This window comes from Callithrix jacchus, chromosome 2, assembly GCF_049354715.1.
Source record: "Callithrix jacchus isolate 240 chromosome 2, calJac240_pri, whole genome shotgun sequence".
Lineage (NCBI taxonomy): Eukaryota > Metazoa > Chordata > Mammalia > Primates > Cebidae > Callithrix > Callithrix jacchus.
Genome location: NC_133503.1, coordinates 14,536,977 through 14,561,822, shown reverse-complemented (window position 1 = coordinate 14,561,822; position 24,846 = coordinate 14,536,977). Strand labels below are relative to the sequence as shown.

The window sequence follows — 24,846 nt, the reverse complement described above, 5'->3', positions numbered from 1 at the left end:
AAAGATTCCAGTTGTGACTAGGAGGAGACTGGACTTCAGCATCCACTCCTTAGAATGCCACCATTAACAAATACAGTCATCACACCAGAGTTTCCTCAGTGACCATGAAGTGTCCTGAGTATATGAACAGCTCGATCTCCCTCTTCATCTCCTTCAACACAACATGCCCAGTGATCACAATCTCTGAAAATACAGGACCAAAATCCATCTTAATCCAGTTTCCACTTTACCTTTCCATGTTTTGCTTACCACCGCCTTTAAGTCTACATGAATAAACCAAGAACGGAGAATGAAACTGAAACTCCATCTCAAAAATTCTCCAACCCAGTTTCCCCTTTGTTCATTCATACTTACGGGGTTGATTGAAGAATCTGGATTTATTTGCAACATGTAAATATTGTCTGTGGAATACTGGAAGAGCCCATAATATGGATTCAGCATTTCATGGCACAACAAATAAAGCCATTCCCTAGGAAAAAACATTCATTCATTTTATATGTGCTAAAATTTCTAGATTTTTTTTTCTGAGACAGTCTCACTCTGTCACCAGGTTTGGAGTGCAGTGGCGCGATCTCGGCTCACTGTAACCTCTGCCTTCCAGGTACAGGCGTGTGCCACCAGGCCTGGCTAACTTCTGTATTTTCATAGAGACAGGGTTTTACCATGTTGGCCAGGGTGGTCTCAAACTCCTGACCTCAAATGATCCACCCACTTTGGCCTCCCAAAATGCTGGGATTACAGGTGTAAGCCATCACACCAGGCCCGAGTTATTATTTTCTGAATTTTTTAAATGTTTTCATCGTTTTATTATTTTTTTAACTCCAAAGTTCAAAACAGTTAAGCAAAAAAAAAGAAAAAGAAAGCATTTTAAATAGAGATTGTATGATTCAGTGGCTACACTCAGGTTGCGATAAGCCCAGCTAGCAGGGGAACTCTTAGACAAACACCTGTGGCAGATACGCAAACAATCTTTTATTCATTCTACTCAAAACGCCTTTTCAATGGATCACATTAAGATAGCAGCTCCAAATTTTATTTGGACTTTTCAAACAGAAATGAGAGAGCACAGGGAAGGATAAGCACAAATGCAGATAATCTGTCCAAGAAAATTGCTAGAATACACAAAAAATATTAAATGAAAACAGTTCTGTATTGCACTCAGAAGAACAGAAAGGAACTGCCAGAAGAGATGAGACTCCGATTACTACAAAGCAACACTGCTGAATTTTCATTCCAAAGTTTGGAGTTTAGATTTGAGAAGAACCTTTTTTGAAAAAGACAAAGACCTGCAATTGTCTAGAGAGGAAGTGATTACAATACAAGCAAACGCCATGGACGAGGTAGATACAATCAGCTCTGCTCTGGAAGTGGTAAGGGAAGCAATAACTAAAGGCAAGAGAGAGCGGCTACAGGAAGGACTGCGGACTAAACACTGGGGAAATGAGTGTAGCCTGGCTCTCACAGATCAGATAATGAATCCACACCTGCACATGTGTAATCCACATGCAACTGACTTCTCTCCACCCTCTCTGAGATAGGCATGATCCCATTTAGATGGGAGGAAGACTCCAGTGGTGAAATAACACTACAAGACCAAGCTGGAGGTGGCAAAGCAGGGATTCTCAACTCTTTCTACTCCAGCATCATGCCGTTCAAGGGGACGTCACAAAGACCTATCTCCACACAGAAGACTGGACAACTAAGGAAAATGCAGAAGGAAGGTAACTCCTACCAAACCAAACCAGGGAGTCTGATGGCTAAGTCACAAGCATTTCAGAACGACCAAAGCAAGGAAATGTGCAAAGAAATTAACAAAAAGTAAAATTCATTCATCTGGTACATATATACAGAGGTAAGTGTTTGCTATGTGTTAGGTGCTGTTCTAAGAACTGGGGATCAGCTGTGAACAAGACAGGGTTCCCGACTGCATGCAGTTTGAGTCTCTCGGAAGATGCAGACGAGAAACATCACACACCTGTGCAGTGCACTTTGGGAGGACAAGATGGGAGGATGGCTTGACCCCAGGAGTTTGAGACCAGCCTGGGCAACATAGTGAGACCTCATCTCTACAAAAAAACTTATAAAAGTAGCCAGGCATGGTGGTGCACACATGTAGTTCCAGCTACTTGGGAGGCTGAGGTGGGAGGCTTGCTTGAGCCTAGGAGGTCGAGGCTGCAGTGAGCTATGATTGTGCCACTGTATCCAGCCTGGGCGACAGAGCAAGACCCTGTCTCATAGAAAAAAAAAAAAAAAATGACAAAACCACCCACAATTGTCTTGAAGGTGAAAAGAGGCAGGACATGAAATAGCAGCTTTTCATCATTCTATTCTGTTTTTTATATCAATTTCTTGAATTATTTTGACCAAAATTTCAACATTTTATCTTGCAAAATTCCTTTAACACAAATGTAATTTACATGCAATTTACATGCACAGATGCAATCCCTGTGGAGAGGAAAGCAAGGCTGCCTCCTGTGCTAATTCAGGAACATGTCCCTTAAGTTTCAGATGAAGAGAGTGAGTTTAAAAGTTTAATTCCAGCTTTACAGGAAGTCAGTCAGTGGTGACAATCAGGGCTATTCTGGTGGGTTATGGCAAGAGGCTGGCACAAGCTCTGAATTCTTATTCTCAGCAGGGTGGCTGAAGCCAGCGCACGATGGCCTGACTGCTCCAAGGATACATCGGCCCTGCCCAGGAGTGCTTGGTGATGAGCACTAGAGAAGGGCAAGTGACTTCTCTTGAAAAAACTGTTAGAACTATGCTGAAATCCACGCAGCAGAGAAGGTGAATGAATTCGCAACTCACCTCGCCACTCCACCGTAATCCAAACCTTCTTCCCCACGGAATTTCACCATGAGCCGTTTTTTCAAATCTTTCGGTCTCATCTTCATTATCTGGCGGTAAGACTCCTGAACATTAAAATTACAGTTTCAGAGAGAAGAATGGTTCTTATTCTTAAAGTTATAAAGGTTATTGATAACGGAACCTGGTTAAGAATAAGTATTCATTCCAATTCAAGCTTTATCTGGCTCCTAATTAGAATGTTTCTTTGGCATCTAGTCTATTCCATCATCTTTCTTCTCAGTTTCTCCCTTTGAGACACCAACAAAACAACGCCAGGAAACGCTAACCTGAAGGGAAACACGTGTCTGTTTTCAGTGAATCACCGAGGACTTAGACAAATCTCACTAGAGTTGATTTTTCTGTATCAGTTAATATCAGTGCACACTCTAAACAACTTAGGCATTGCAAACAAAATCAAGACATTGGGAAGTCTGAATGCTAAGAGAGTTCTGACTGTTTTTATATCTAAAATGAAAAATCACATTTGATTTCCCACTGAGTCAAAAAGCAAAAAAGATTTCAATTTTTAAGTAAGACATAAGGTGGCTTAAGCACTGCACAGAGCACATGTGATCAACCTGCTATTTCCTCTGACTCAGCACCTTAAGTAGAAGCTGCTGCATGTTTGTAGATACGTTCAGTGACAAGGCACTGAAGAATTTTTCAGCTTTAGATTTAACGAAATTCAAACTCCAGCAACCCAGCCAATGCGTTGGCTCAAGCCTATAATCCCAGTACTTTGGGAGGCCGAAGTGGGAGGATCACCTGAGGTCAGGAGTTCGAGACTAGCCTGGCCAAGATGGTGAAACCTTATCTCTACTCAAAATACAAAAAAAAATGCCCGGGTGTGGTGGTACACGCCTGTAATCTCGGCTACTTGGGAGACTGAAGCAGGAGACTCACTTGAACCTGGGAGGTGGAGGTTGCAGTAAACTGAGATTGCACTCCAACCTGGGCAACAGAGTAAGACTCCATCTCAAAAAAAAAAAATCAAACTCTGGCAAGAAAGAGGAAATGATCTGGTAGTAAAGTCAATACTTCAGCACTTTTGGGCAGATGTGCAGCAGACAGGGCTGGGCACTGTGGCCAAACTGCCCATCCAACACCCAGGCCACACCTCACTGTGGGGAAGGCGCTCGGCTCTCTTGCCCCTGGTGCTCCTGTAGCAGCTGTCACCCAGGGAGAATCTGTGCTCAGTCTCCTGTGATCATTTCTGACAGTGTCTCCACAGAGGAGAGCAGGAAATGGTCCAAATGCCATGGAGATTTTCTGGTATGGTTGGCTGTCTTGGGAAAAGGGCCTAGTCTGTTTAGGGCCCTTCCTGCAGGAACCTGTGTAAGGGACAGCCTGTCCCAAGAACTACCTGCTCCTCACCAATTTCCCTAGGAGAAGCAGGACGGCCCCCAGCCCTGAGTTGCTCTGAGAAAGACCATCCTCAGATGACATCCCTACACAAGGACACAGGAGGGAGGCTTCCTGGCTCTGGGGAAAGTGCAGATTGCCGGAATATTTCACCCACATAATGTAGACAAGGCGGTTCCCATTATTTTTGAGAATTTTTTCAAGTTTCTGTACATACCTCTAGATTTTCCCCTAGGGGTGGAACTATTTAGAGTTTCTCCATTTTTACCATAAGGAAATAAATACCATTCCCTCCCTCTACACAGGCTGTGGTCCTGACAAACTCTCCATTTCCCTCAGTAATCAAATCAATACCCAAAATACCAAATAGAAAGAAGGGCTCCCTGAAATGCAGACATCACCCACAAAACAGTTCACTGAAAGCAGCCCCTTTGAAACAAAGGCGTCTGCAATTCCTTTGTCTAAATCGCCTTCTTTGTTTCTGAACAGGGTCTGGGCAGTGGCCCTGAACTCTCTACCTCGAAGATTTCTTCTCTGGACACTTCGATTCGGCAATGACCAGCCTGGGGCTGCTGAAGGGACAGTTCGTGTCTGAGGACCTTCAGCTTCTGGACTAGATCTCTTTCGTATCTCTGGGCAGGAAGCTCCTCATCCTCCACAGAGCCCTCGCTGGGCAGTGGCAGCGGCTGGCTGGGCTCCTTGAGTTGGCACTGGTGACTTGAGAAGAAGAGACACAGAAAGTCACTCCAAAGCCCCAGCCAAGAAAGCTGCAAGCACCCACATATGCGACAGGGTTGGAGGAGAGAGCTTGCTGCACACAACTTCAGGCAGAATTTGCTTCCCTGATGACATAACGATGTACCTTGCTAGCTGTGTCAAAGCTGCTGATGGCCACAGAAGCCCAAATATAAGTCTACAGTACAGTAAAGGAGGCACCCCAGGCCTGGCATGGTAGCTTACACCTATAATCCCACCACTTGGGGAGGCTGAGGTGAGAGGATCACCTGAAGTCAGGAGTTCAAGACCAGCCTGGCCAACATGGCAAAACTGTGTCTCTACTAAAAATGCAAGAAATCTGCCAGGTATGGTGGTGCGCACCTATAATCCCAGCTGTTTGGGAAGCTGAGGCATGAGAATTGCTTGAACCTGAGAGGCGGAGGTTGCAGTGAGCCAAGATCATGCCACTATCCTCCAGCCTGGGCGACAGAGCCAAACTCCGTCTCCAGAAAAAAAAAAAAAAAAAGAAGTACCCCAATTCCAAGCAACCACTTATCTCACACATGACTACTACAAATAAAAATGGAAACTGCTGTCATTTATTATGCATCTGTTACGCACACATGAGATGGACCAGTGCTCTGTCAGATGCACCATTAGAATGAAATGGAGGTGATGGGAAACAATGTTAAAGGAGCTAACAGAAAGAGCTCAGATGAAATCTAATGATAGGCACAAGAGCAGACAGCTCGAGTGAACTCTAATGAGAATCATCCCTCATTTTTACCACCAAGAGTTTTCTACACCTTCTCATTGAGAGAAAATTTTCCGTAAAAGGACTAGGATTAGTACAGTGGCAAAGTGGCATTTGTCTTGTTCAAGTTTTGCCACTGAGACACAGCTGTCGGTTACAAGAGCTATGTGAGGGCTGGGCGTGGTGGCTCACGCCTGTAATCCCAGCACTTTGAGAGGCCGAGGCAGGCGGATCACCTGAGGTCAGGAATTCAAGACCAGCCTGGCCAACATAGCAAAACCCCATCTCTACTAAAAATACAAAATCATCTGGCCGTGGTGGCAGGCGCCTATAATCCCAGCTACTCAGGAGGCTGAGGCAGGAGAATCATTTGAACCTAGGTGAGCTAAGATCGAGCCATTGCACTCCAGCCTGGGCAACAGAGCAGGATTCTGTCTCAAAAGAAAAGAAAAGAAAAAAGCTATGTGGGATGTTTGGCTCTGAGAACACGACGGGACTAGAACACTAAATATGGGAACCAAGATAATTCCCAGTCCCAAGTTACCCACTGTGCAGGCACTAGAGGGATATCACATTTCTCTGCTTCTCAACCTAAGGGCCACGTGTGTCTAAAGTGCTGCCTCAGGAAGCTTCCTTCATGAAGCTGCCTAACACTTCATCTCGGTAAATTTTATTCAGGCTGCAAGTAAGAAAAGGGTAGCAGCAACATAGGGCTTCAATGCTCTTCACAGCTCATTTAACGGTTTAAGATACGCAATTATCCACCAAATGCTTAACGTCATTTTGACCACGCTTATTATCCAACCAGCAAGGCAGTAGATAAATTCAGAAAAATATCAGTCCAAGAAAAGATTTGATTCTCAGTGAAAGAGGTCAGCAAAAAAAATGTTTAAATCTTACTTCATGATGTGGTGTAACCTTGGGTCTGTAAACTGGGTTGTTCGGTTATTATGATCTACAAAATATATCCTCCCAGAAACTGTACTTCTGACTTCCCAGCCTGGCGGCAGTGGTCCAAGTTCATCACAATTCACACTGTTAAGGTCTCTACCAAAAGGGAAGATACAGAGAGGTTGGTCCAACTGAGTACAAAGGAATGAGATCAAAGGTCAGCCACAGAAGCCACAGAGGTTCCTTATCAAGGTGTCTGTCCCAACTCTGCTGAGATGGACCTTCGTGGTGCTACTTACACCAAACCTCTACTCAGTCCAGACCCTTCTGCTGCAAAAGGCAGCAACATCCAAGAGATTACAAATGCAACTTTCAGGCCGGGTGCGGTGGCTCCCAGTAATCCCAGCACTCTGGGAGTCCGAGGCAGGTTGATCACCTGAAGTCAAGAGTTTGAGACCAGCCTGGCCAACATGGTGAAACCCCATCTCTACTCATAATACAAAAATTAGCCCGGTGTTATGGCGGGCGCCTGTAATCCCAGCTACTTGAGAGGCTAGGCAGGAGAATTACTTGAACCAGGGAGGCGGACGTTGCAGTGAGCTGAGATCACACCATTACACTCCAGCTTGTGTGACAAGAGCAAAACTCCATCTCCAAAAAAACAAAACAAACAAAAAGGAACTTTGAGAGCTTATAACCATGATAAGGAACAGGGGCTCCCCAGCAAATATAATTTCTTATACGAAAGAAGGCCCAAATAGTAGGGAGTATCTTAGTGCTGCTGGAAAGCTATCTGAATTCACAAGAGAAATTAAATACTCAAGGCCAGAAAAATTTCTTCATTGAAAAGCTCCCAGACAGCACCAAGATTTTCAGGGCTAAGGAAAATACAGGAACATGCATCCAGAAATTCATGATTCTAAACAGTTGCACCAGGATAAGGCATTCTCATGGTCAAATGGGTTTTTATTAAACAAGTATTTTCCATTCTAAGAATCATTACTTATTCTCTTGATTAATAATTTCAACACAATCTACAGTCAGATGGGAGTGCAGCTTTACTGACCAAGATGTGTTTCTAATTCACACAAAAGCCTGCCATTTCTAACAGTGGGTACTAAAGAGATGCCTCATTCATTCGCAGGTACCGTATCTCCATTCTCATTAGAGGCACTGAGTCATAAACCGAACACAGACTTGGAAAATCAAAGACAGGAAGTTTATTCTCAGATGAAACATTATAAATAAAAAGGAAATAAGCATTACTAAAAATCATATTCAGTAGTAATGCTATTCTAAAAGGAAAAAAAAAGCAAAGCAAAGAGAAAAAGAAACTTAACTCTGTTACGGGGTGGGGGTGTCTCTCTAACCTGGGCTCAGATGTATGGCCTTGTAGAAGGAATTCGTATAGAAAAGCTTCATCTCCCCCAGGAATGGTCCCCAAGGGACTGAGGCACGGGGACAGTAAAGTAGAAGAGAGAAAGGGTAACAGAGTCTTTATATTTCCTTGACTTATTATGGAAAATTTCAAGCATATCAAAAATGAGAGAGACCATAATGAATCGCTGTGAAACCAACTTCAGCAGTGATCACGGTCAACCTTGTTTCAAAGGTCAACAATGGCTCATGGCCAACCTTATTTCTCACATACCCCTGTCCACTCTTCCCCCCACCCCAGCTTATCTAAAGCAAATCCCAGACATCAATATCGTCTCATTCATCGATATTTTTAGTTTAAAGCAAGAGCAACACATCTGGAAGGCTATTGGCTTTTCAAGTCAACTGCTGGAAAGAGCTTGGAGGGTGTGCCTTTCAGAAGCTTACCTTGGTATCCTGGGGTCGTGCCACGTGCTAACTCCAGTCTGTGTGTGCAAAAAGTAAACCTGGCCCTGGACTGTTGTTCTCTGTTCTGCATGAGAAATTAGGGATCCAAATTAGGCAAGTTCAATTCCAAAGAGGGTTTGCCACCAACCCGCTGTGCCCTCACTTCTGGTACTGTCTAAATCTAGACAGCACTCCCTCTCTTATGCCGGCTCTTCTCTCTGAGGCGGCCAAGTAGTCCCTTCTTCTCAGTCTTGCCCCATGCCCTCCTTCTGCGGGGACCCTCATCTTGCCTGCATGTTATCTTGGTTCGCTTTGGTTTTCACTTGCCTAAGATTTTCACATGATTTCGAAACTGGAATATTTGGAGCAATTGCTAAAAATTTATCATTAGCTAGATTTCGCACCATCTGCTTCCAGTTCTGCCTTTACACTGCCACAATTACCAAATGGCATAGCCATGTGAGCATCAGCATGTATACACAAACAGGCTACTGGAAAGGGTTAGAGGCCGGGCATGGTGGCTCACGCCCATAATCCTAGCACTTGCTTGACTGAGGCAAGTAGGTCAGTTGAGCCCAGGAGTTGGAGACCAACCTGGGCAACATGGTGAGACCCATTCTCTACAAAATAAAAAAATTAGCCAGGCATGATGGTGCCTGCTGGTAATCCCGGCTACTCGGGAGGATCGCTTGAGCTAGGGAGGTCAAGGCTGCAGTGAGCCATGATCATGCCGCTGCACTCCAGCATGGGTGACAGAGCAGGACGTTGTCTCAAAAACAAAGTCAAGCTGTTGGAAACAGGGCAGATGGCGCTGGCCACAGCAGGGTACATTCTCTCACCGTAGCCTTCAGGCAGTTCCGGGGACTGGTGGCCGTGTGGTCGGTTCTGGGGCGTCTGCAGTGAACCTCGCACATCAGGGTTTCGAAGTCGCTGTGCCTGAAGTCTTTGATCTTGACTTGGGGACTCCACAAACCTGCAGTTCCCTCCTCCAGCGGCAGCACCAGTGCTATCTGTGTAAGGGGCTGGTTCCTCCATGAAGCAGCTGAGCGGCCTCCCAGGCCCCGAGTCTTCATACACCGTTCTGAAAGGGACGAGAACAGGTAGGCATGGTGACACCACGGAGAAATCATAAGACCAGCGCCTTAGCGCTACTGTCCTAGGGGACACCCTCACATATATTCCTTTAACAATTTCGAGTGTTCCAATTTCGTAAAAATTCATCATGGGCCACTCAAACAGAAAGACAGACACTTCCAAGAGGAACAGGTGGCCAGAGTGTCACCAAGGCCAACTGTACAATTTCACCATAGGGGAGACTGGAATGAATGGAAGAAACCAGCTTTATACTGTGAGGAATTTGCACAATGAGATTTCATTTTTCTTGATTTAAAATCATATCCAGGCCAGTGTGGTGGCTCAAGCCTGTAATCCCAACACTTTGAGAGGCTGAGGCAGGCAGATCACTTGAGGTCAGGAGTTCAAGACCAGCCTGGTCAAACTCCATCTTTACTAAAAATACAAAAATTTGCTGGGTGTGGTGGCACACACCTGTGGTCCCAGCTACTCAGGAGGCTGACGCACAGAATTGCTTGAACCCAGGAAGCAGAGGTTGCAGTAAGCTGAGATTGCGCCACTGCACTCCAGCCTGGGCAAACAGAGCAAGACTCCATCTCGAAAACAAAATAAATCACATCTAAATACTCCATTTTCCTTGTTATTTTACTCTATAATGGAACTCCTGGTTACATAAAATACCAAAATGCCTTTAGGTAGTTTTTAAATTTCAATCTTCACCCCCTGAGCAATTTTGAAGACAATTTACCTTAATAGGCTACTGTCCCTTATAAGCAAATACTTTTATAAAATCTTGGACTGACAAATTTCAAATATGTACATAAAATTAAGAGACCAGCACAGTGAACCCCCCGTATCCACCCCTCCCAGCTAACCATCTTCCAATGTCCACTTTTCCAGTCCCTCCTCACCAACCATTTTATGACTTCATCCTTAAATATTTCAGCCTCTAAAAGGGTCTACGTTATGCCTCTAAAAGACAAGGACTTTTTCCACGATCATGACTAAAAAAAGTTCATCAATTTTTTTAAAAAAACAGGCCAGGTGCGGTGGCTCATGCCTGTAATCCCAGTACTTTGGGAGACCAAGGTGGGCGGATCATGTGGTCAAGAGATCGAGACCATCCTGGCCAACATGGTGAAACCTTGTCTCTACTAAAAATACAAACATTAGCCGGGTGTGGTGGCGCGTGCCTGTAATCCCAGCTACTTGGGAGGCTGAGGCAGGAGAATCGCTTGAACCTGCGAGGCGGAAGTTGCAGTGAGCTGAAATCACGCCACTGCACTCCAGCCTGGTTGACAAAGCAAAACTCTGTCTCAAAAAAAAAAAAAATACTAGTGTTCAGATTTCTCCAACTGTCGTAAATCAGGATTCAAAGTCCACACTTCGCATTTGTAGCTATGTCTCAAGTTTCTTTTAATATGAATTGATGCTAAGTTCTCCCTCCTTTTTCTTGCAGTCTATTTGTTGAAGACACTGGGTGTTCTGGCCCATAGAGGGCCCCAATCTGGATGTTTGTTGATCGCATTCCCTTGGGGCCGTGAGACACATTCCCAGTCCCCTGTATTTCCAAGAGGTGTGTTCATGTTGGATCATCTCTTTCGTGTTGTCGTTAGCGATGATTAATGATTGTTGGCCTGGTCCGTTAATTCAGGGGGGGCTGCAGCTGTGACAGTGACCAGTCAGAGTTCACCAGTTTGTTTTCTTTTTCAGCGTGTTGAGTTTTTTCCCCCGTCATTGTGAACCCCGTCACTGTGAACCCAAGGATTTTTAATATATTTGATATGTTCCAATTCATTGCAGTTACAATTCTTTTCTTTCCTTTGAGCCAGGGTCTTGCTGTGTCACCGGGGGTGGAGGGCAATGGTGTGATCAGGGCTCACTGCAACTTCAAACTCCTGGACTCAAAAGCAATCCTCCCACCTCAGCTTCCCTAGGAGCTGGGACTACAGGTGCATGCCACCATGCCTGGCTAATTTATCTTTTTATTTTTTGGTAGCGACAAAGTCTCGCTATGTTGCCCAGGCTGGTCTCAAACTCAAGACCAAAGTCTCGGCCCACCTTGTCCTCCCAAAGTGCTAGGATTCCAGGCAGTTATAATTCTTACCGATGCTCAAACTCACCCATCTTTGGCCCATGGGAGCCACTTTAATTGGATTCTGGGTCTTTCAGGCACAACCCCAGTTGTTTTTACAGCTTCTTTTATAGACAAGTAAACTGTTCAGAGTTTTATCCCAACATCCTTTACGCACCTCAAGCAGTCCCCAGAGTGACTTAAGGAGGGAAAGACACTTTCACAGAGGCTGAGAGGTTAAGACAGCAGAGAACTCGGCCCACCTCTCGCTGTGGTTATACGCACCCTTCATTTTCTAGCAGGCCTCTGCAGTCCACCACTGAGCCGCCGGTGCCGATTCTGTCTCGTGTCTGTAAACTGACTAAAAGAGAAAAGAATGACGTGTGTTAAAACCCAGTAGGGTTTACATAATGATAATACAGTGAGTCATGGCTCATTTAGAATTTATGTACAATAGCCGAAAAAAATGAGGCGTATGTGTATGTATACACACACGTATTCCTATGCTTTCACATACAAAGCATTTTACTCCAGTAGCTGCATGCTATCGGAAATATTTCTTGTAAATGTGGCGTAGAAAAGGGTCCTATGTTCCTCCTGGTCTACATAAAAATAACACCGTGATATTCAGTCCCTCTAAGTTATTTTTAAGAAGATTGATGATTGATGGATTTATGAGATGGAGTTTCACTTGTTGCCCAGGCTGGAGTGCAGTGGCATGATCTCAGCTCACCGCAACCTCTGCCTCCCAGGTTCAAGCGATTCTCCCGCCTCAGCCTCTGGAATAGCTAGGATTACAGGCATGCACCACCACACCCAGCTAATTTTGTATTTTCAGCAGAGATGGGGTTTCTCCATGTTGGTCAAGCTGGTCTCAAACTCCTAACTTCAGGTGATCCGCCTGCCTTAGCCTCCCAAAGTGCTGGGATTACAGGTGTGAGTCACCGCGCCTGGCCAAGAAGTTTTATTTTTTAAGAAGACTTTTTTGGGCTGGGCATGGGGGCTCATACCTGTAATCCCAGCACTTTGAAAGGCTGAGACGAGTGGATCACCTGAGCCTAGGAGTTTGAGATCAGCCTGGGCAACATGGCAAAACCCCGTCTCTACTAAAAATACAAAGATTAGCCAAGCAAGGTGGCATACGCCTGTAGTCCTAGCTACTCGGGAGGCTGAGGCAAGAAAATCGCTTGAACACAGGAGGCGGAGGTTGCAGTGAGCTAAAAGTATACCACTGAACTGCAGCTGGGGTGACAGAGTGAGACTGTGTCTCCAAAGAAGTTTTTTAAATTAAAAAAAAAATTAAAAATAAGTTTTTTTGGAAGGGGATTAAGTCTCGCTGTGTTGCCCGCCCTTGGCCTCAGAATAGCTAAGACTACAGGCATATACCACTGAGCCCAGTTTTTATTTCTTAAGAACATTTTGACTTAAGTTTAATAAAGACACAGAGAGGATGGGCACAATGGCTCACACCTGTAATTCCAGCACTCTGCAGGGCCAAGGAGGGTGGATCGCCTGAGGTCGGGAGTTCCAGATCAGCCTGGCCAGCATGGCAAAACCCCATCACTACTAAAAATACAAAACATTGGCAAGGTGTGGTGGCAGGTACCTGTAATCCCAGCTACTCAGGAGGCTGAGGCTGGAGAATCGTTTGAACCCAGGAGGCTGAGGTTGCAGTGAGCTGAGATCGCGCCACTGCACTCCAGCCTGGGTGATAGAGCGAGAGTCCATTTCGAAAAGAAAAAAAGAAATTCCACACAGGAAAGCATTAGGTGAGAACTTTTCCATTGTGGCATATTTCAGGATGTGTGCCTGTAGTGTTCATTTACCTTGGGTTTTGTCTACGTAGGACAATGCCTAAAAGATTTGCAGTTACCATCACTCCAGTGTGCTGCAGAGAGACTGTTCTGATTCCACGTAGTGAGTGCTTACAAGTCAGTATTTGAGTTACTCAAAAATACTGAAGCCAACGGGTGGATAATAAGCTGAGTTATTAAACAGCCAAATCACTTCCCTCAGACTGCCACCAGCCAGCACCGCAACATTAGCACATTTTAATTGTTCATTCCAAATAATGCAGTCCCTGACTACAAATCGTATCACATGGAATTCTTCACAACTCTTTGCTCTTTACTCATATGATGGGGCTTCCAGAAGAAATGATTTCCCAGCTCTCCTATGTGTGGCCACCATTCGTCTTATCTAAACTTGCATAATACAGTCACAAAGGCACTGTCCATTACTGTAATGATTAAAATGACATTTAAAATTCTAACCCTAAATCTTTCTGTACCCAAGTCATTTTAACTCGACTTTAAAAGCCAGGAGAAGGGGGGCCGGGTGCAGTGGCTCATGCCTGTAATCCCAGCAGTTTGGGAGGCCGAGGAAGGCAGATCACTTGAGGTCAGGAGATAGAGACCAGCCTGGGCCACATGATGAAACTCCATCTCTACTGAAAATACAAAAATGTGCTGGGAGTGGTGACAGGCACCTGAGGTCCCAGGGACTTGGGAGGCTGAGGCAGGAGAATCACTTGAACTGGGGAGGAAAAGGTTGCAGAGAGCCGAGATCTCACCACTGCACTCAATCTCAAAAAAATAGAAAAAGAAAAAAGCCAGGAGAAGGGAATTAGAAAAAATAATAAAAACCAAATAAGATAAAACTTCCTGGTGCTGAAGATGAAGAGAAAGCCCTGTATGTAGTCTGCCTTTGAGGCCTGTCAAAGGCCTGTGAGTTCTCAGTGATGAAGGGTTGAAAGAAAGTTCTGGGAAAGCATCTCTTTACACAGAAAAGAAAGCTCTTACCCACTATCTGGCCACGAACTGCATCCGTATCTGAGGGGTTTAGTTTGCATAGATCCAAACGCTGGTCTGTAAACAAACAATTCAAAACTTAACCCAAGGAACGTGAACTAGGGAGGAAGGCAGGATCAGTACTCAGTGATCAAAACAAAAAACGATGCCTCCTAAGCTTTCTTCGGTTGCATTAAGAGGCAGGAAAGCATTTGATTCTTACATCCGGTGTCTTTTAATCTGCTGATGGCGTTGGAGAGCAGCCGCACGCAGCCCAGGAAGCCAGCTCCCTGTTTCTTGTGAATCTTCTTGTGGTTCCACACACTAATGGTTATTGAATCTGTTTTCCCAACATATCTGGAAAGAAAGTACAAAACTCATTTTTAAGTGTATTTCTTTTTCTTCTTTCTTTTTTTTGTGGGGGGAGATGGAGTCCCACTCAGTTACCCCCAGTCTGGAGTGCAGTTGCGCCATCTCAGCTCACTGCAACCTCTGCCTCCTAAATTCAAGTGATTCTCCTGCCTCAGCCTCCCAAGAACCTGGGACTACAGGCGTATATCACCACACCGGACTAATTTTTGTATTTTTAGTAGAGATGGGGTTTCACCATGTTGGCCAGGCTGGTCTCGACCTCCTGATCTCAGGTGATCCGCCTGCCTCAGCCTCCCAAAGTGCTGGGATTACAGGTGTGAACCACTGCACCCAGCGAATTTGCTGTATTTTAATAGTTGCATAGGACAGTAACATGATTCATAAATTCTCACTAATTAGGTTTAATATAGAATACTGGTTTGCAGCAAGGGACTACTTACAAACCTATGGATCCATTCCAAGTACACAAGAGGACACTAAGACATTAAACTTCCAGTTACTGTCACTGCAAGCCAATCATGGAGAGAAAGGAACTTTCAGGACAATAATTGACAGCCACTTTTCAACCTACTTACAGAGCCTCAGTGTCACTGAAACTGAATCTTAGAATATAACTCTTAAAAACCCCACCCAAATACAGTATAATTTGTGTCACTTAAAAGACAATAAGCTTTCAGGATTACTTTGACAAAAATATCTTAGCAGGGACATGAAAACACGGGTGCATATAAAATAGTGATCTTCACGGCCAGGAGCAGTGTCACACCTGTAATCCCAGCACTTTGGGAGGCTGAGGCAGGCGGATCACCGGAAGTCAGGAGATCGCAATCAGCCTGGCCAACATGGTAAAACCCTGTCTCTAAAACTACAAAATTAGCCAGGTATGGTGGTGGGCACCTGTAATCCCAGCTACTCGGGAGGCTGAGGGCACGAGAATCACTTGAACCCAGGAGGAGGAGGTTGCAGTGACCCAAGATTGCACCACTGCACTCCAGCCTGGGCAACAGAGCAAGACTCTGTTTCAAAAAAAAAAAAAAATTAATTAAATTAAAAATTAAATAAAGTAGTGGTTTTCAAAGTGCAAGCCAGTTTTTGAATGAATACAAGAAATTATCTGATAGCTTTGATAAAATAAAACCATATTTTCTGTTGCAAAAAATATGTGTACTAAAAAAAAGCAAAAATTTCCAAAGTCAACAGAAACATACTGTAATAATAATGCATTTGAAGTAGAAACTACAACTAGGTTTAGGGTTTAGCTGAAAAACAGTAGCATGTGGAGTTCACAAACGATACAGCCTTTTTTCCTGCTAAAATGGCCAAGATACTGAAAAGTTTGAGGATCACAGGTACAAAACCAAGCCATAAAAATCTATGAAATTGCCAAATGCAGTCGGGCACAGTGGCTCATGCCTACAATCCCAACACTTTGGGAGACCAAGGTGGGCGGATCACTTGAGGTCAGGAATTCAAGACCAGCCTGGCCAACATGGTGAAACCCTGTCTCTACTAAAAAAATACAAAAATTAGTTGGGCATGGTGGCATATGTCTGTAATCCTAGCTACTTCAGAGGCTGAGGTAAGAGAATCCCTTGTATCCGGGAGGCGGTGGTTGCAGTGAGCCAAGATCGTGCCACTGCACTCCAGCCTGGGTGACAGAGTGAGACTTCATCTCACAAAAAAAAAAAAAAAAGAAGAAAAAAAGTACTAAATGCAAGAACTTCCAAGTGCATGAGTTCTACAGTTAGACAACATATACGTTCATTTGGCCATCTGCTTTTGTTAATAAAAAGTCATTTTTTTTCTTAAATGTCTCTCATAAAAGCTAGACACCTGCTTTCTTGCCACTCCCCATGTGGCTTCCAGAACATTCAACTCACAGATCATAGTGCTGGTTCCACTTTGGGTCCAATGTGTTTTTCACAGTGTCGGTTGAGTGGCACTGCCCAGACCCATCCACGACAATCTTTGCAAACGGGTCAGGGAGCCCTAGAGGAGAGAGGAGACCCACACCTAGATGAGACCTCAGATTCATACATATGACACAGACACAGTCTTTCAGGCTAAAGGGAGCTTCGGGATCACCTCATTTGGTAAAGATTACCTGTGTGCATTTTCTTCTCTAATTTCGGGATAATTTCAGTCAGCAAAATAAGTTATTTCTATTGAGCTTTCTAAGAGAGACAACCTAGTATGCCTCCATACTCAGATTTTTAGAGGACAGAAAAGAAAGTGACTGAAAAAATAGGCTTACATTCAAATTTCTATTAAGTGAGGCTCAGTGGAGGGAAGTGTCTGAAAGTAATTGTATTTAGACTTTCTAAAAATTATTAATGCCCCAAAATCTTGTTTACTGATCTTTACCTCTCTTATCTATGGAAGTAAGTATGCACCAGGTCTTGATTTGGTAAGTCCCTAATGCTAGAGACTGATCAGACAGGTTTATTAGATCAGACAGGTGGCAAAGTATACAGGTGTCAGAGACAGAGCTGGACACCAGCCACCATTCAGGAGTTTCCTCACCACCTGGATAAAGCCTTTGAGCCCAAGTTTCTTCATCGTTAAAGCATGAATACTACTACTCAGGAACTGAAAGATGTTCTGTGCGACAATTAATTGCTGCAGGCACTTAGCAGATACTAAGTGACTTTCTTAAGGAGTGATTCCTTCCCTTAGAAAAGGAGTCTCTATTTGGACAATTTAATTACAGGGTGTTGTAAATGTGATTTAATGTATAAAATGCGATTAACAATTTTATGCAAATTCAGCTGTTTCATAGAAAAATATCATTTGTATTTGAGTTGAGAATACGTCATCCAGCAGAAAGCAATATTATAATGGGCAGAGAGGCAGAGAAAATAGGGTATGGCCAGAATGGGAAATGAAAGGTTTTTGGGTATAATTTCTAAGCTCTGTGTCTTTCAGCTAAGGAACCCTCAGGTTGTAGTTAATTGGGAAATCAAGTTTGGCAAACCATGGATTTCTACTAAAACTTAAGAGAATACACCTTATCTTTTTTTAAATTTTAAAATTTCAGAAATACATGCATAATGTTACAAGAGAGAAAAAAAGTGTTTACTTACTGAAGAAGTCTTTCTTTGCAAGGTTCTTGGCACATAATACTAAAAACAGAGAAAAATTGCTCAGGTTAGCATTAAGGAGAAGATTTCCATGTTTACACCAGAACAAAAGACTGTACAATTATCTTTGCCAAAGCTTTGACTTTCAAACCTGTATCAACATTAAACAAAAAAATGGACAAAAACCATCTAAAAAGTGTTTTCTCCTCAAACTGAAGATCAACTATAACAAATACAAAATGCTTTAAACTAAAAATCTTAAAACACATTCAGATGGATTTAGCAATATACTTTTTTATTTTTTAAGAGACAGGATATTGTTCTGTGGTGCAGGCTGGAGTGCAGTGGCATGATCATAGCTCACTGCAGCCTCGAACTCCTGGGTTCAAGTAATCTTCTTGTCTCAGCCTCCCCAGCAGCTAGGATTACAGGCACATACCACCACACCTGGCTAATTGTTTTTTGATTTTTGTAGAGATAGGGTCTCACTATGTTGCCCAGGCTAGTCTTGAAATCCTGGCCTCAAGCAATCCCCCCTCCTTGTTCTTCCAGAGTGCTGGGTTTACAGGCATAAGTCACTGCACCTGGCCTACCAATATGCTCATACTGCATACAATCACATAAAAACCAATTCAAATAACCCAAAGTATTTATCCTTATAGGTACTGCTAACAATAGAAGAAGCTATGCATTTTTGCTATTCCAATAAATAATACGGTTTTGTAAATGTAAACTTTGATATGTTGGAAAACAGTAAGCAGGGGGAGGGTGCTAAAAACAATATGGGGCCATCATCAGGATGGTGTGAACAAAAAAATGATAAAATGCATGTTAAGAACCTAGCACAGTCTGGGCAGGGCGGTTCACACCTGTAATCCCAGCACTTTGGGTGGGCAAATCACTTGAGGTCAGGAGTTTGAGACCAGCCTGGCCAACAGGGAAAAACCCCTTCTCAACTAAAATATAAAAATGAGCTGGGTATGGTGGTGCATGCCTATAATCTCAGCTTCTCAGGAGGCTGAGGCAGGAGAATCACTTGAACCCGGGAGGCAGAGGTGGTAGTGAGCCGAGATGGGGCTACTGCACTCCAGCCTGGGCGACAGAGCAAGGCTCTGTCTCCAAAACAAAGAACTTAGCACAGTGTTGATGTACAAAAATAATGCAATTAAGGCTCTTACTACTTTATTAATGAGTCATGAGGTAGTACCAATGATGGTTAAGACAGTTTGTCACCAGACCTGCTCGCTATACGGCGCAAGTGACCATCGGGGAGAAAACTCTGAGTTACTTTCCTCTTCTGCACTGCTTCACAAATTCTGCTCAATTTTAAGAATATTATGTTTTTTTAAGAACTTGTATTTTACAAAAATGTATTCGCATAATAGATATTGTTCTGCCAAGTTTCACTTAGTTTTTATATAACAGCTTTAACAATATATATATATATACACACTCACACATACACACACACACACTTGTGTACCATGGATTTCTATGGTATTTCTACTTGTGTGTGTGTGTGTGTGTGTGTGTGACAGAGTTTCACTATTGTTGCCCAGGCTGGAGTGCAATGGCGCGATCTCAGCTCACTGCAATCTCCACTTCCCGGATTCAAGCAATTCTCCTGCCTCAGCCTCCAGAGTGGCTGAGATTACAGGTGCCTATCACCATGGCTGGCTAATTTTTTTTGTATTTTTAGTAGAGACAGGGTTACACCATGTTAGTCAGGCTGGTGTTGAACTCCTGACCTCAAGTAATCCACCCACATCAGCCTCCCAAAGTGCTGGGATTACAGGCATGAGTCACCAAGCCTGGCCAAGTTAGTTAGTTATTGAGACAGGGTCTCACTCCATCACCCCAGGCGGGAGTGCAGTGGCACAACTGTAGCTCACTGTAGCCTCAAACCCTTGGGTTCTAGAGATCCTCCAGCCCAGCCTCTCAAGTCACTGGGACTACAGGCACACACCACCACACCCAGCTAATTTCTTTTTTTTTTTTTTTTTTTTCTTTTTAAGAGACTGGCTCTCACTATGTTGCCCAGACTGGTCCCAAGCACCTGGCCTCAAGCAATCCTCCCACCTCCGCCTCCCAGAATGCTGGGATTACAGGCATGAGCCACCATGCCCAACCAAGATATCATTTATATACCACACAATTCGTCCATTTGAAGTACGTAATACAATGGTTTTTAGAATACTCATGGTTGGACAACTATCATTACAATCAATTTTAGAACATTTTTGTCACCCCAAAAAGAAATGCATCCCTAGGCCAGGTGCAGTGGCTTATGCCTGTAATCCCAGCACTTTGGGAGGCCAAGGCGGGCGGATCACTTGACATCACAAAATGGTGTTAGATTTTGTCAAACGCTTTTTCTACATGTGTTGAGATGCTCCTTTGGTGTTTGACCTTTGTCTACAGATACGGTGCATGACATTAATTGATTTTCAGATGTTAAACCAACCGCGCATTGTGAGATTAACACCACTTGGTCATGGTACACGATCCTTTTGATATATTGCTATACTCAGTTTGCTAGTATTTTGTTGAGGAGATTTACATCTATATTCCAAAGGGATACTGGTTTGTATTTTATTTTCCTTCATAGGCTCTCCAGTTTTGGTATCAGAGTGATACTGGCCTCATAGAATGAGCGGGGAAACACTCCCTCCTCCTCCTCGTCTCTTTGTGTTGGTTTGTTTTGTTTTCGAAGAATTTGTGAAGAATTGGTATTAATTTTTCTTTAATGTTTGGTAGAGTTCACCAGTGACAGCATCTAGGCCTGGGCTTTTCATTTTCTTTGTGAGAAGTATATTAATTCAATTAATATATTAGTAATTTAATATAAAATTACTAACGCAATCTCTTTACTTTCTATAGGCCTATTCAGATTTTTCCATTTCTTCCTCAGTCAGCCCTGGGCAGTTTGTGAATTTACAGGTTTGTTGGCCTCGTTAGGTCTATTCAGACTTTTCCATTTCTTCTTCAGCCTCGGCAGTTTCTTTGTTGACCTTTGTTGATTTCACCTAAGTTATCAAATTGTTGGCATACAGTTGTCCATAGTCTTCCTTGATAATCAACATCCTTGATCTTATTTCCGCATAGTTAATATTTCTTCTTCAGAGTAATGTAATCTTTATGTCCTTCCTTTCCACCTCAGTCTTTTTAGTGGATAGATCACTATTAATTACACCTCCTGCTGATGCTCCATTCCTTGTTACTCTAATTACAAAAGTAATACATGTTTGAACATGTGGAAATACGTAAAATAAAAAATCCACAGCCCCAAACCTCATCATTACTGTTTGTTCAGCATTTGCCTGGCTAGTCTCATGTGCTTCTTTTTCCCATTAACATTTAGAATCATTTTGAGCAAGTTTTTAAAAAATGACTTCATAAGGGAATTTTTTTTACCTGCTTATAATACTGAGTATTCTCATTCTTGAATTTGAATAATTTGTTAAGTTTTTCAATGCCCTCAAGTGAGTTAGTTTTTCTTTTTGTTTTTTTTTCTGAGACAGGGTCTCTGTCGCCGAGGCTGGAGTGCAGTGGTGTGATCACAGCTCACTGTAGCCTGAAACTTCCCAGTCTCAGGTGAGCCTCCCACCTCAGCCTCTTGAGGAGCTGGGACCACACATATACACCAGCACACTTGGATAATTTTTTTAAATTTTTTTGTAGAGACGGAGTCTCAGTATGTTGCCCAGGCTGGTCTGGAACTCCTGGGTTAAGCGATCCGCCAGCCTTCACCTCCCAAAGTGCTGGGATTACAGGTGTGAGCTACCGCACCCGGCCGAGATTTTAAAGTATTTCATAAAAGTCTTGGACATTTCTATTTGGATAGAATCATTCCTTTTATTGCATTTTCTCATTATCTGGATATAGAAGTGCTATTAGTTTTCTCACATTAATTTGAAATCACCATCTATTTGAGCTCTCTCCATGTGGCCCTGTAACGTTCTGTTTGCTTCAATTTTCCTTTTCTTTCCCAAATCTTAGAATACCTCAACAACTCTCATGGAAAACTAGTGTCCAAAACTGAAGTTCTTCCAGTCTGACTAGAAACCTGGCCTCTCCCAGGATGGGTCAGTTCAGAGACCTTAGCAGCCCCATGGAAGGCACAAGTGAGATTACATGTCCTTTTCCTCTCGATCTCAAATATGTCACATTCTTAGCATCACGTTTGTCCAAGCTCCCAACACAAGCTATGATGAAGTGATCGTTAAGACTTACATCTCGTGTCTGTCTTCCTTTTTTTTTGAGATGGTGTCTCGCTCTGTCGTCCAGGCTGGAGTGCAGTGGCTCGATCTTGGCTCACTGGACCTCCACCTGCCAGGTTCAAGCAATTCTCCTGCCTCAGCCTCCTGAGTAGCTGGGACTACAGGCGTGTGTCGCCATGCCTGGCTAAGTTTTGTGTTTTCAGTAGAGACGGGGTTTCACCATGCTGGCCAGGCTGGTCTGGAACTCCTCATCTCATGATCCACCCGCCTTGGCCTCCCAGTGTGCTGGGATTACAGGCGTGAGCCACCATACCCAACCTGTCTGTCTGCCTTTTAAAATTCTCCAGTGGCTTCCCCTTGCAAAACTCTAGCTTTGTGAGACTCCGATTCCTCCCTGCTTGCCTGTGTAGTCTCAAATATTAGCCACCAATTCTGGGCCCTGGATTTTGGAGGTGCTGGTGCTAGATTGCTTCTGAATAGAAAAATCCTGGTCACATAACTCGCAAATATTATTCTTTGCACATACTTACAATGTTTGAGTTTAAGACTCATTCCAGTGGAATTTGGTTACATCATAAAGTGGGGAAAGGTCTCAGCAGTGTTAACACAAAGACAATTTTGCTTTGTCCAGATGCAGTGGCTCATGACTATAATCCCAGCACTTTGAGAGACTGAGGCAGGCAGGATTGCTTGAGCCCAGAAGTTCAAGACCAGCCTGGGCAACATGGCAAGATTCCATCTCTACAAAAAATACAAAAATTAGCCAGGTCTGTAGTTCCAGCTACTTGGGAGGCTGAGATGGGAGGCTTGCCTGAGCCTGGGGAGGTCAAGACTGCAGTGAGCTATGACCACACCACTGCATTCCAGCCTGGGAGACACAGTGAGACTCTGTCTCAAAAAAAAAACAAAAAAAAAGAAAGAAAAGAAAAGAGAGAGGGAATAAGGAAGAAAGGAAAGAAAGAAAAAATTCATTTCAATTCTCTATAAGGATCATTTAGGGTCATTCTGAATGTGGCTAAGTTAATGGTACTTATTTCTCCTACAAAAATAGCTCTGTGATCCGGACATGGAATTCTTTGTCCACTCCAGAGATATATGGATAAAAGGTAATTTATTCAACAGCGTAAAATCCCATCCTATTTAGATTTATTATTTTTTAAAAATACATTTATGTACCAATGTACGAATGAGGTTTCAAGAATATAGCAATTAACAAAAGACACATTTCTAGAAAACGGAGCTTACATTTCAGTGTGGACCAATGCATGGTTCTACGGTTCCAACCCTGAAGCAGCCGTCTACCTTAGCCAAATCATGCCTCTTACACCCCATAATTTCCTAATCACATCCTATCGTTTTCCTAATGTTAGGGATATGGTCAAAGCAAATTACATAATGTTCATGAAGCATTTGAATACATGGGAAGAAGTGTTTTGCTAACAAGAGGTACATTCAGTTAGTAACACGAGCTTCTTTTACCTGCCAAAAGATAGGGTTACAAAATATGACTTGAGGCCGGGCATGGTGGCTCATGCCTGTAATCCCAGAACTTTGGGAGGCTGAGGCAGGTTGGCCAACATGGTAAAACCCGTCTCTACTAAAAATACAAAAAAAATGAGCCAGGTATGGTGGCATGCACCTGTAATCCCAGCTACTCGGGAGACTGAGGTAGGAAAACTGCTTGCACCAAAGAGGTGGAGGTTGCGGTGAGCCGAGATTGCACCACTGCACTCCAGCCTGGGCGACAGAGCGAGACTACCTAAAAAACGAACAACAACAACAAAAAAAAACAGGTGCAGTGGCTCATGCCTGTAATCCCAGCAGTTTGGGGGGCCAGGGCGGGTGGATCATGAAGTCAGGAGTTGAACATTAGCCTGACCAAGATGGTGAAACCCCGTCTCTGCTAAAAAAAAAATGCAAAAAATTAGCTAGGCACAGTGGCGGGCGCCTTTAATCCCAGCTACTTGGGAGGCTGAGGCGGAGAACTGCTTAAATCCCAGAGGCGGAGGTTGCAGTGAGCCAAGATTGGGCCACTGCACTCCAGCCTGGGTGACAGAGCAGAACTCCATCTCAAAAAATAAAAATACTACTTGTGGTTTCACCCACTCTGACAAAGAACTACAGCAAAAATTTAGTACTTTATTCAATCTTGAGAAAGTTTCTAATTTATGTCACTATTTCTACTATTTTTCTTTTTTTTTCTTTTTGAGATGGAGTTTTACTCTTGTTATCCAGGCTGGAGTGCAATGGCGTGATCTCGGCTCACCGCAACCTCCACCTCCTGGGTTCAGGCAATTCTCCTGCCGCAGCCTCCCGAGAAGCTGGCATTACAGGCATGCACCACCATGCCCAGCTAATTTTTTGTATTTTTAGTAGAGACGGGGTTTCACCATGTTGACCAGGATGGTCTCGATCTCTTGATCTCGTGATCCACCCGCCTCGGCCTCCCAAAGTGCTGGGATTATAAGGCTTGAGCCACCGCACCCGGCCTATTTCTACTATTTTTCTAGCCTGTGGCTAGAAACTTTCACTACTATGTTTTTATTCCTCTCTTCCACTTTATATTTCTGTGTCTCCAAGTCCTATCACTGTTTTCTTCTGAATGTCTCTGGTCTCTGGAATTTGTCTGTTCCTTTTTTTTTTGAGACAGAGTCTTGCTCTGTCGCCCTGGCTGGAGTGCAATGGTGCGATCTCGGCTCAACTGCAGCCTCCGCCTCCCATGTTCAAGTGATTCTCCTGCCTCGGCCTCCCAAGTAGCTGGGATAAGAGGTGAGTGCCATCAAGCCCAGCTAATTTTTGTATTTTTAATACAGACGAGCTTTTACCATGTTGCCCAGGCCGGTCT

At 43.7% G+C, this 24,846-nt stretch overlaps 1 protein-coding gene and 1 long non-coding RNA gene across 9 annotated transcripts in view; one reads left to right on the top strand and one right to left on the bottom strand.

The window, feature by feature from the left end:
• SMURF1 (SMAD specific E3 ubiquitin protein ligase 1) overlaps positions 1-24,846 on the bottom strand; it is a 121,780-nt gene that overhangs the window by 13,967 nt on the left and 82,967 nt on the right. For 4 of the 8 annotated variants that reach the window (XM_002806585.8, XM_008983253.6, XM_078357341.1 and 1 more), the window contains exons 2-13: positions 17,785-17,823; positions 16,582-16,690; positions 14,553-14,686; positions 14,342-14,407; positions 11,826-11,901; positions 9,232-9,473; positions 8,393-8,477; positions 7,939-8,016; positions 6,578-6,724; positions 4,725-4,923; positions 2,806-2,909; positions 355-469 (exon numbers count right to left, since the gene is read on the bottom strand). In XM_002806585.8, the coding sequence (XP_002806631.2) occupies positions 355-469; positions 2,806-2,909; positions 4,725-4,923; positions 6,578-6,724; positions 7,939-8,016; positions 8,393-8,477; positions 9,232-9,473; positions 11,826-11,901; positions 14,342-14,407; positions 14,553-14,686; positions 16,582-16,690; positions 17,785-17,823 (1,394 nt within the window). The remainder of the gene's footprint in view (positions 1-354; positions 470-2,805; positions 2,910-4,724; positions 4,924-6,577; positions 6,725-7,938; positions 8,017-8,392; positions 8,478-9,231; positions 9,474-11,825; positions 11,902-14,341; positions 14,408-14,552; positions 14,687-16,581; positions 16,691-17,784; positions 17,824-24,846) is intronic. The other 4 variants (XM_008983265.6, XM_008983270.6, XM_035282493.3 and 1 more) reach the window with 1 other exon arrangement.
• On the top strand, positions 305-5,521 carry LOC144580473 (uncharacterized). The gene is made up of 3 exons (XR_013530037.1): positions 305-1,852; positions 2,633-2,900; positions 4,696-5,521. It is a non-coding gene; the product is annotated as an uncharacterized LOC144580473 (long non-coding RNA).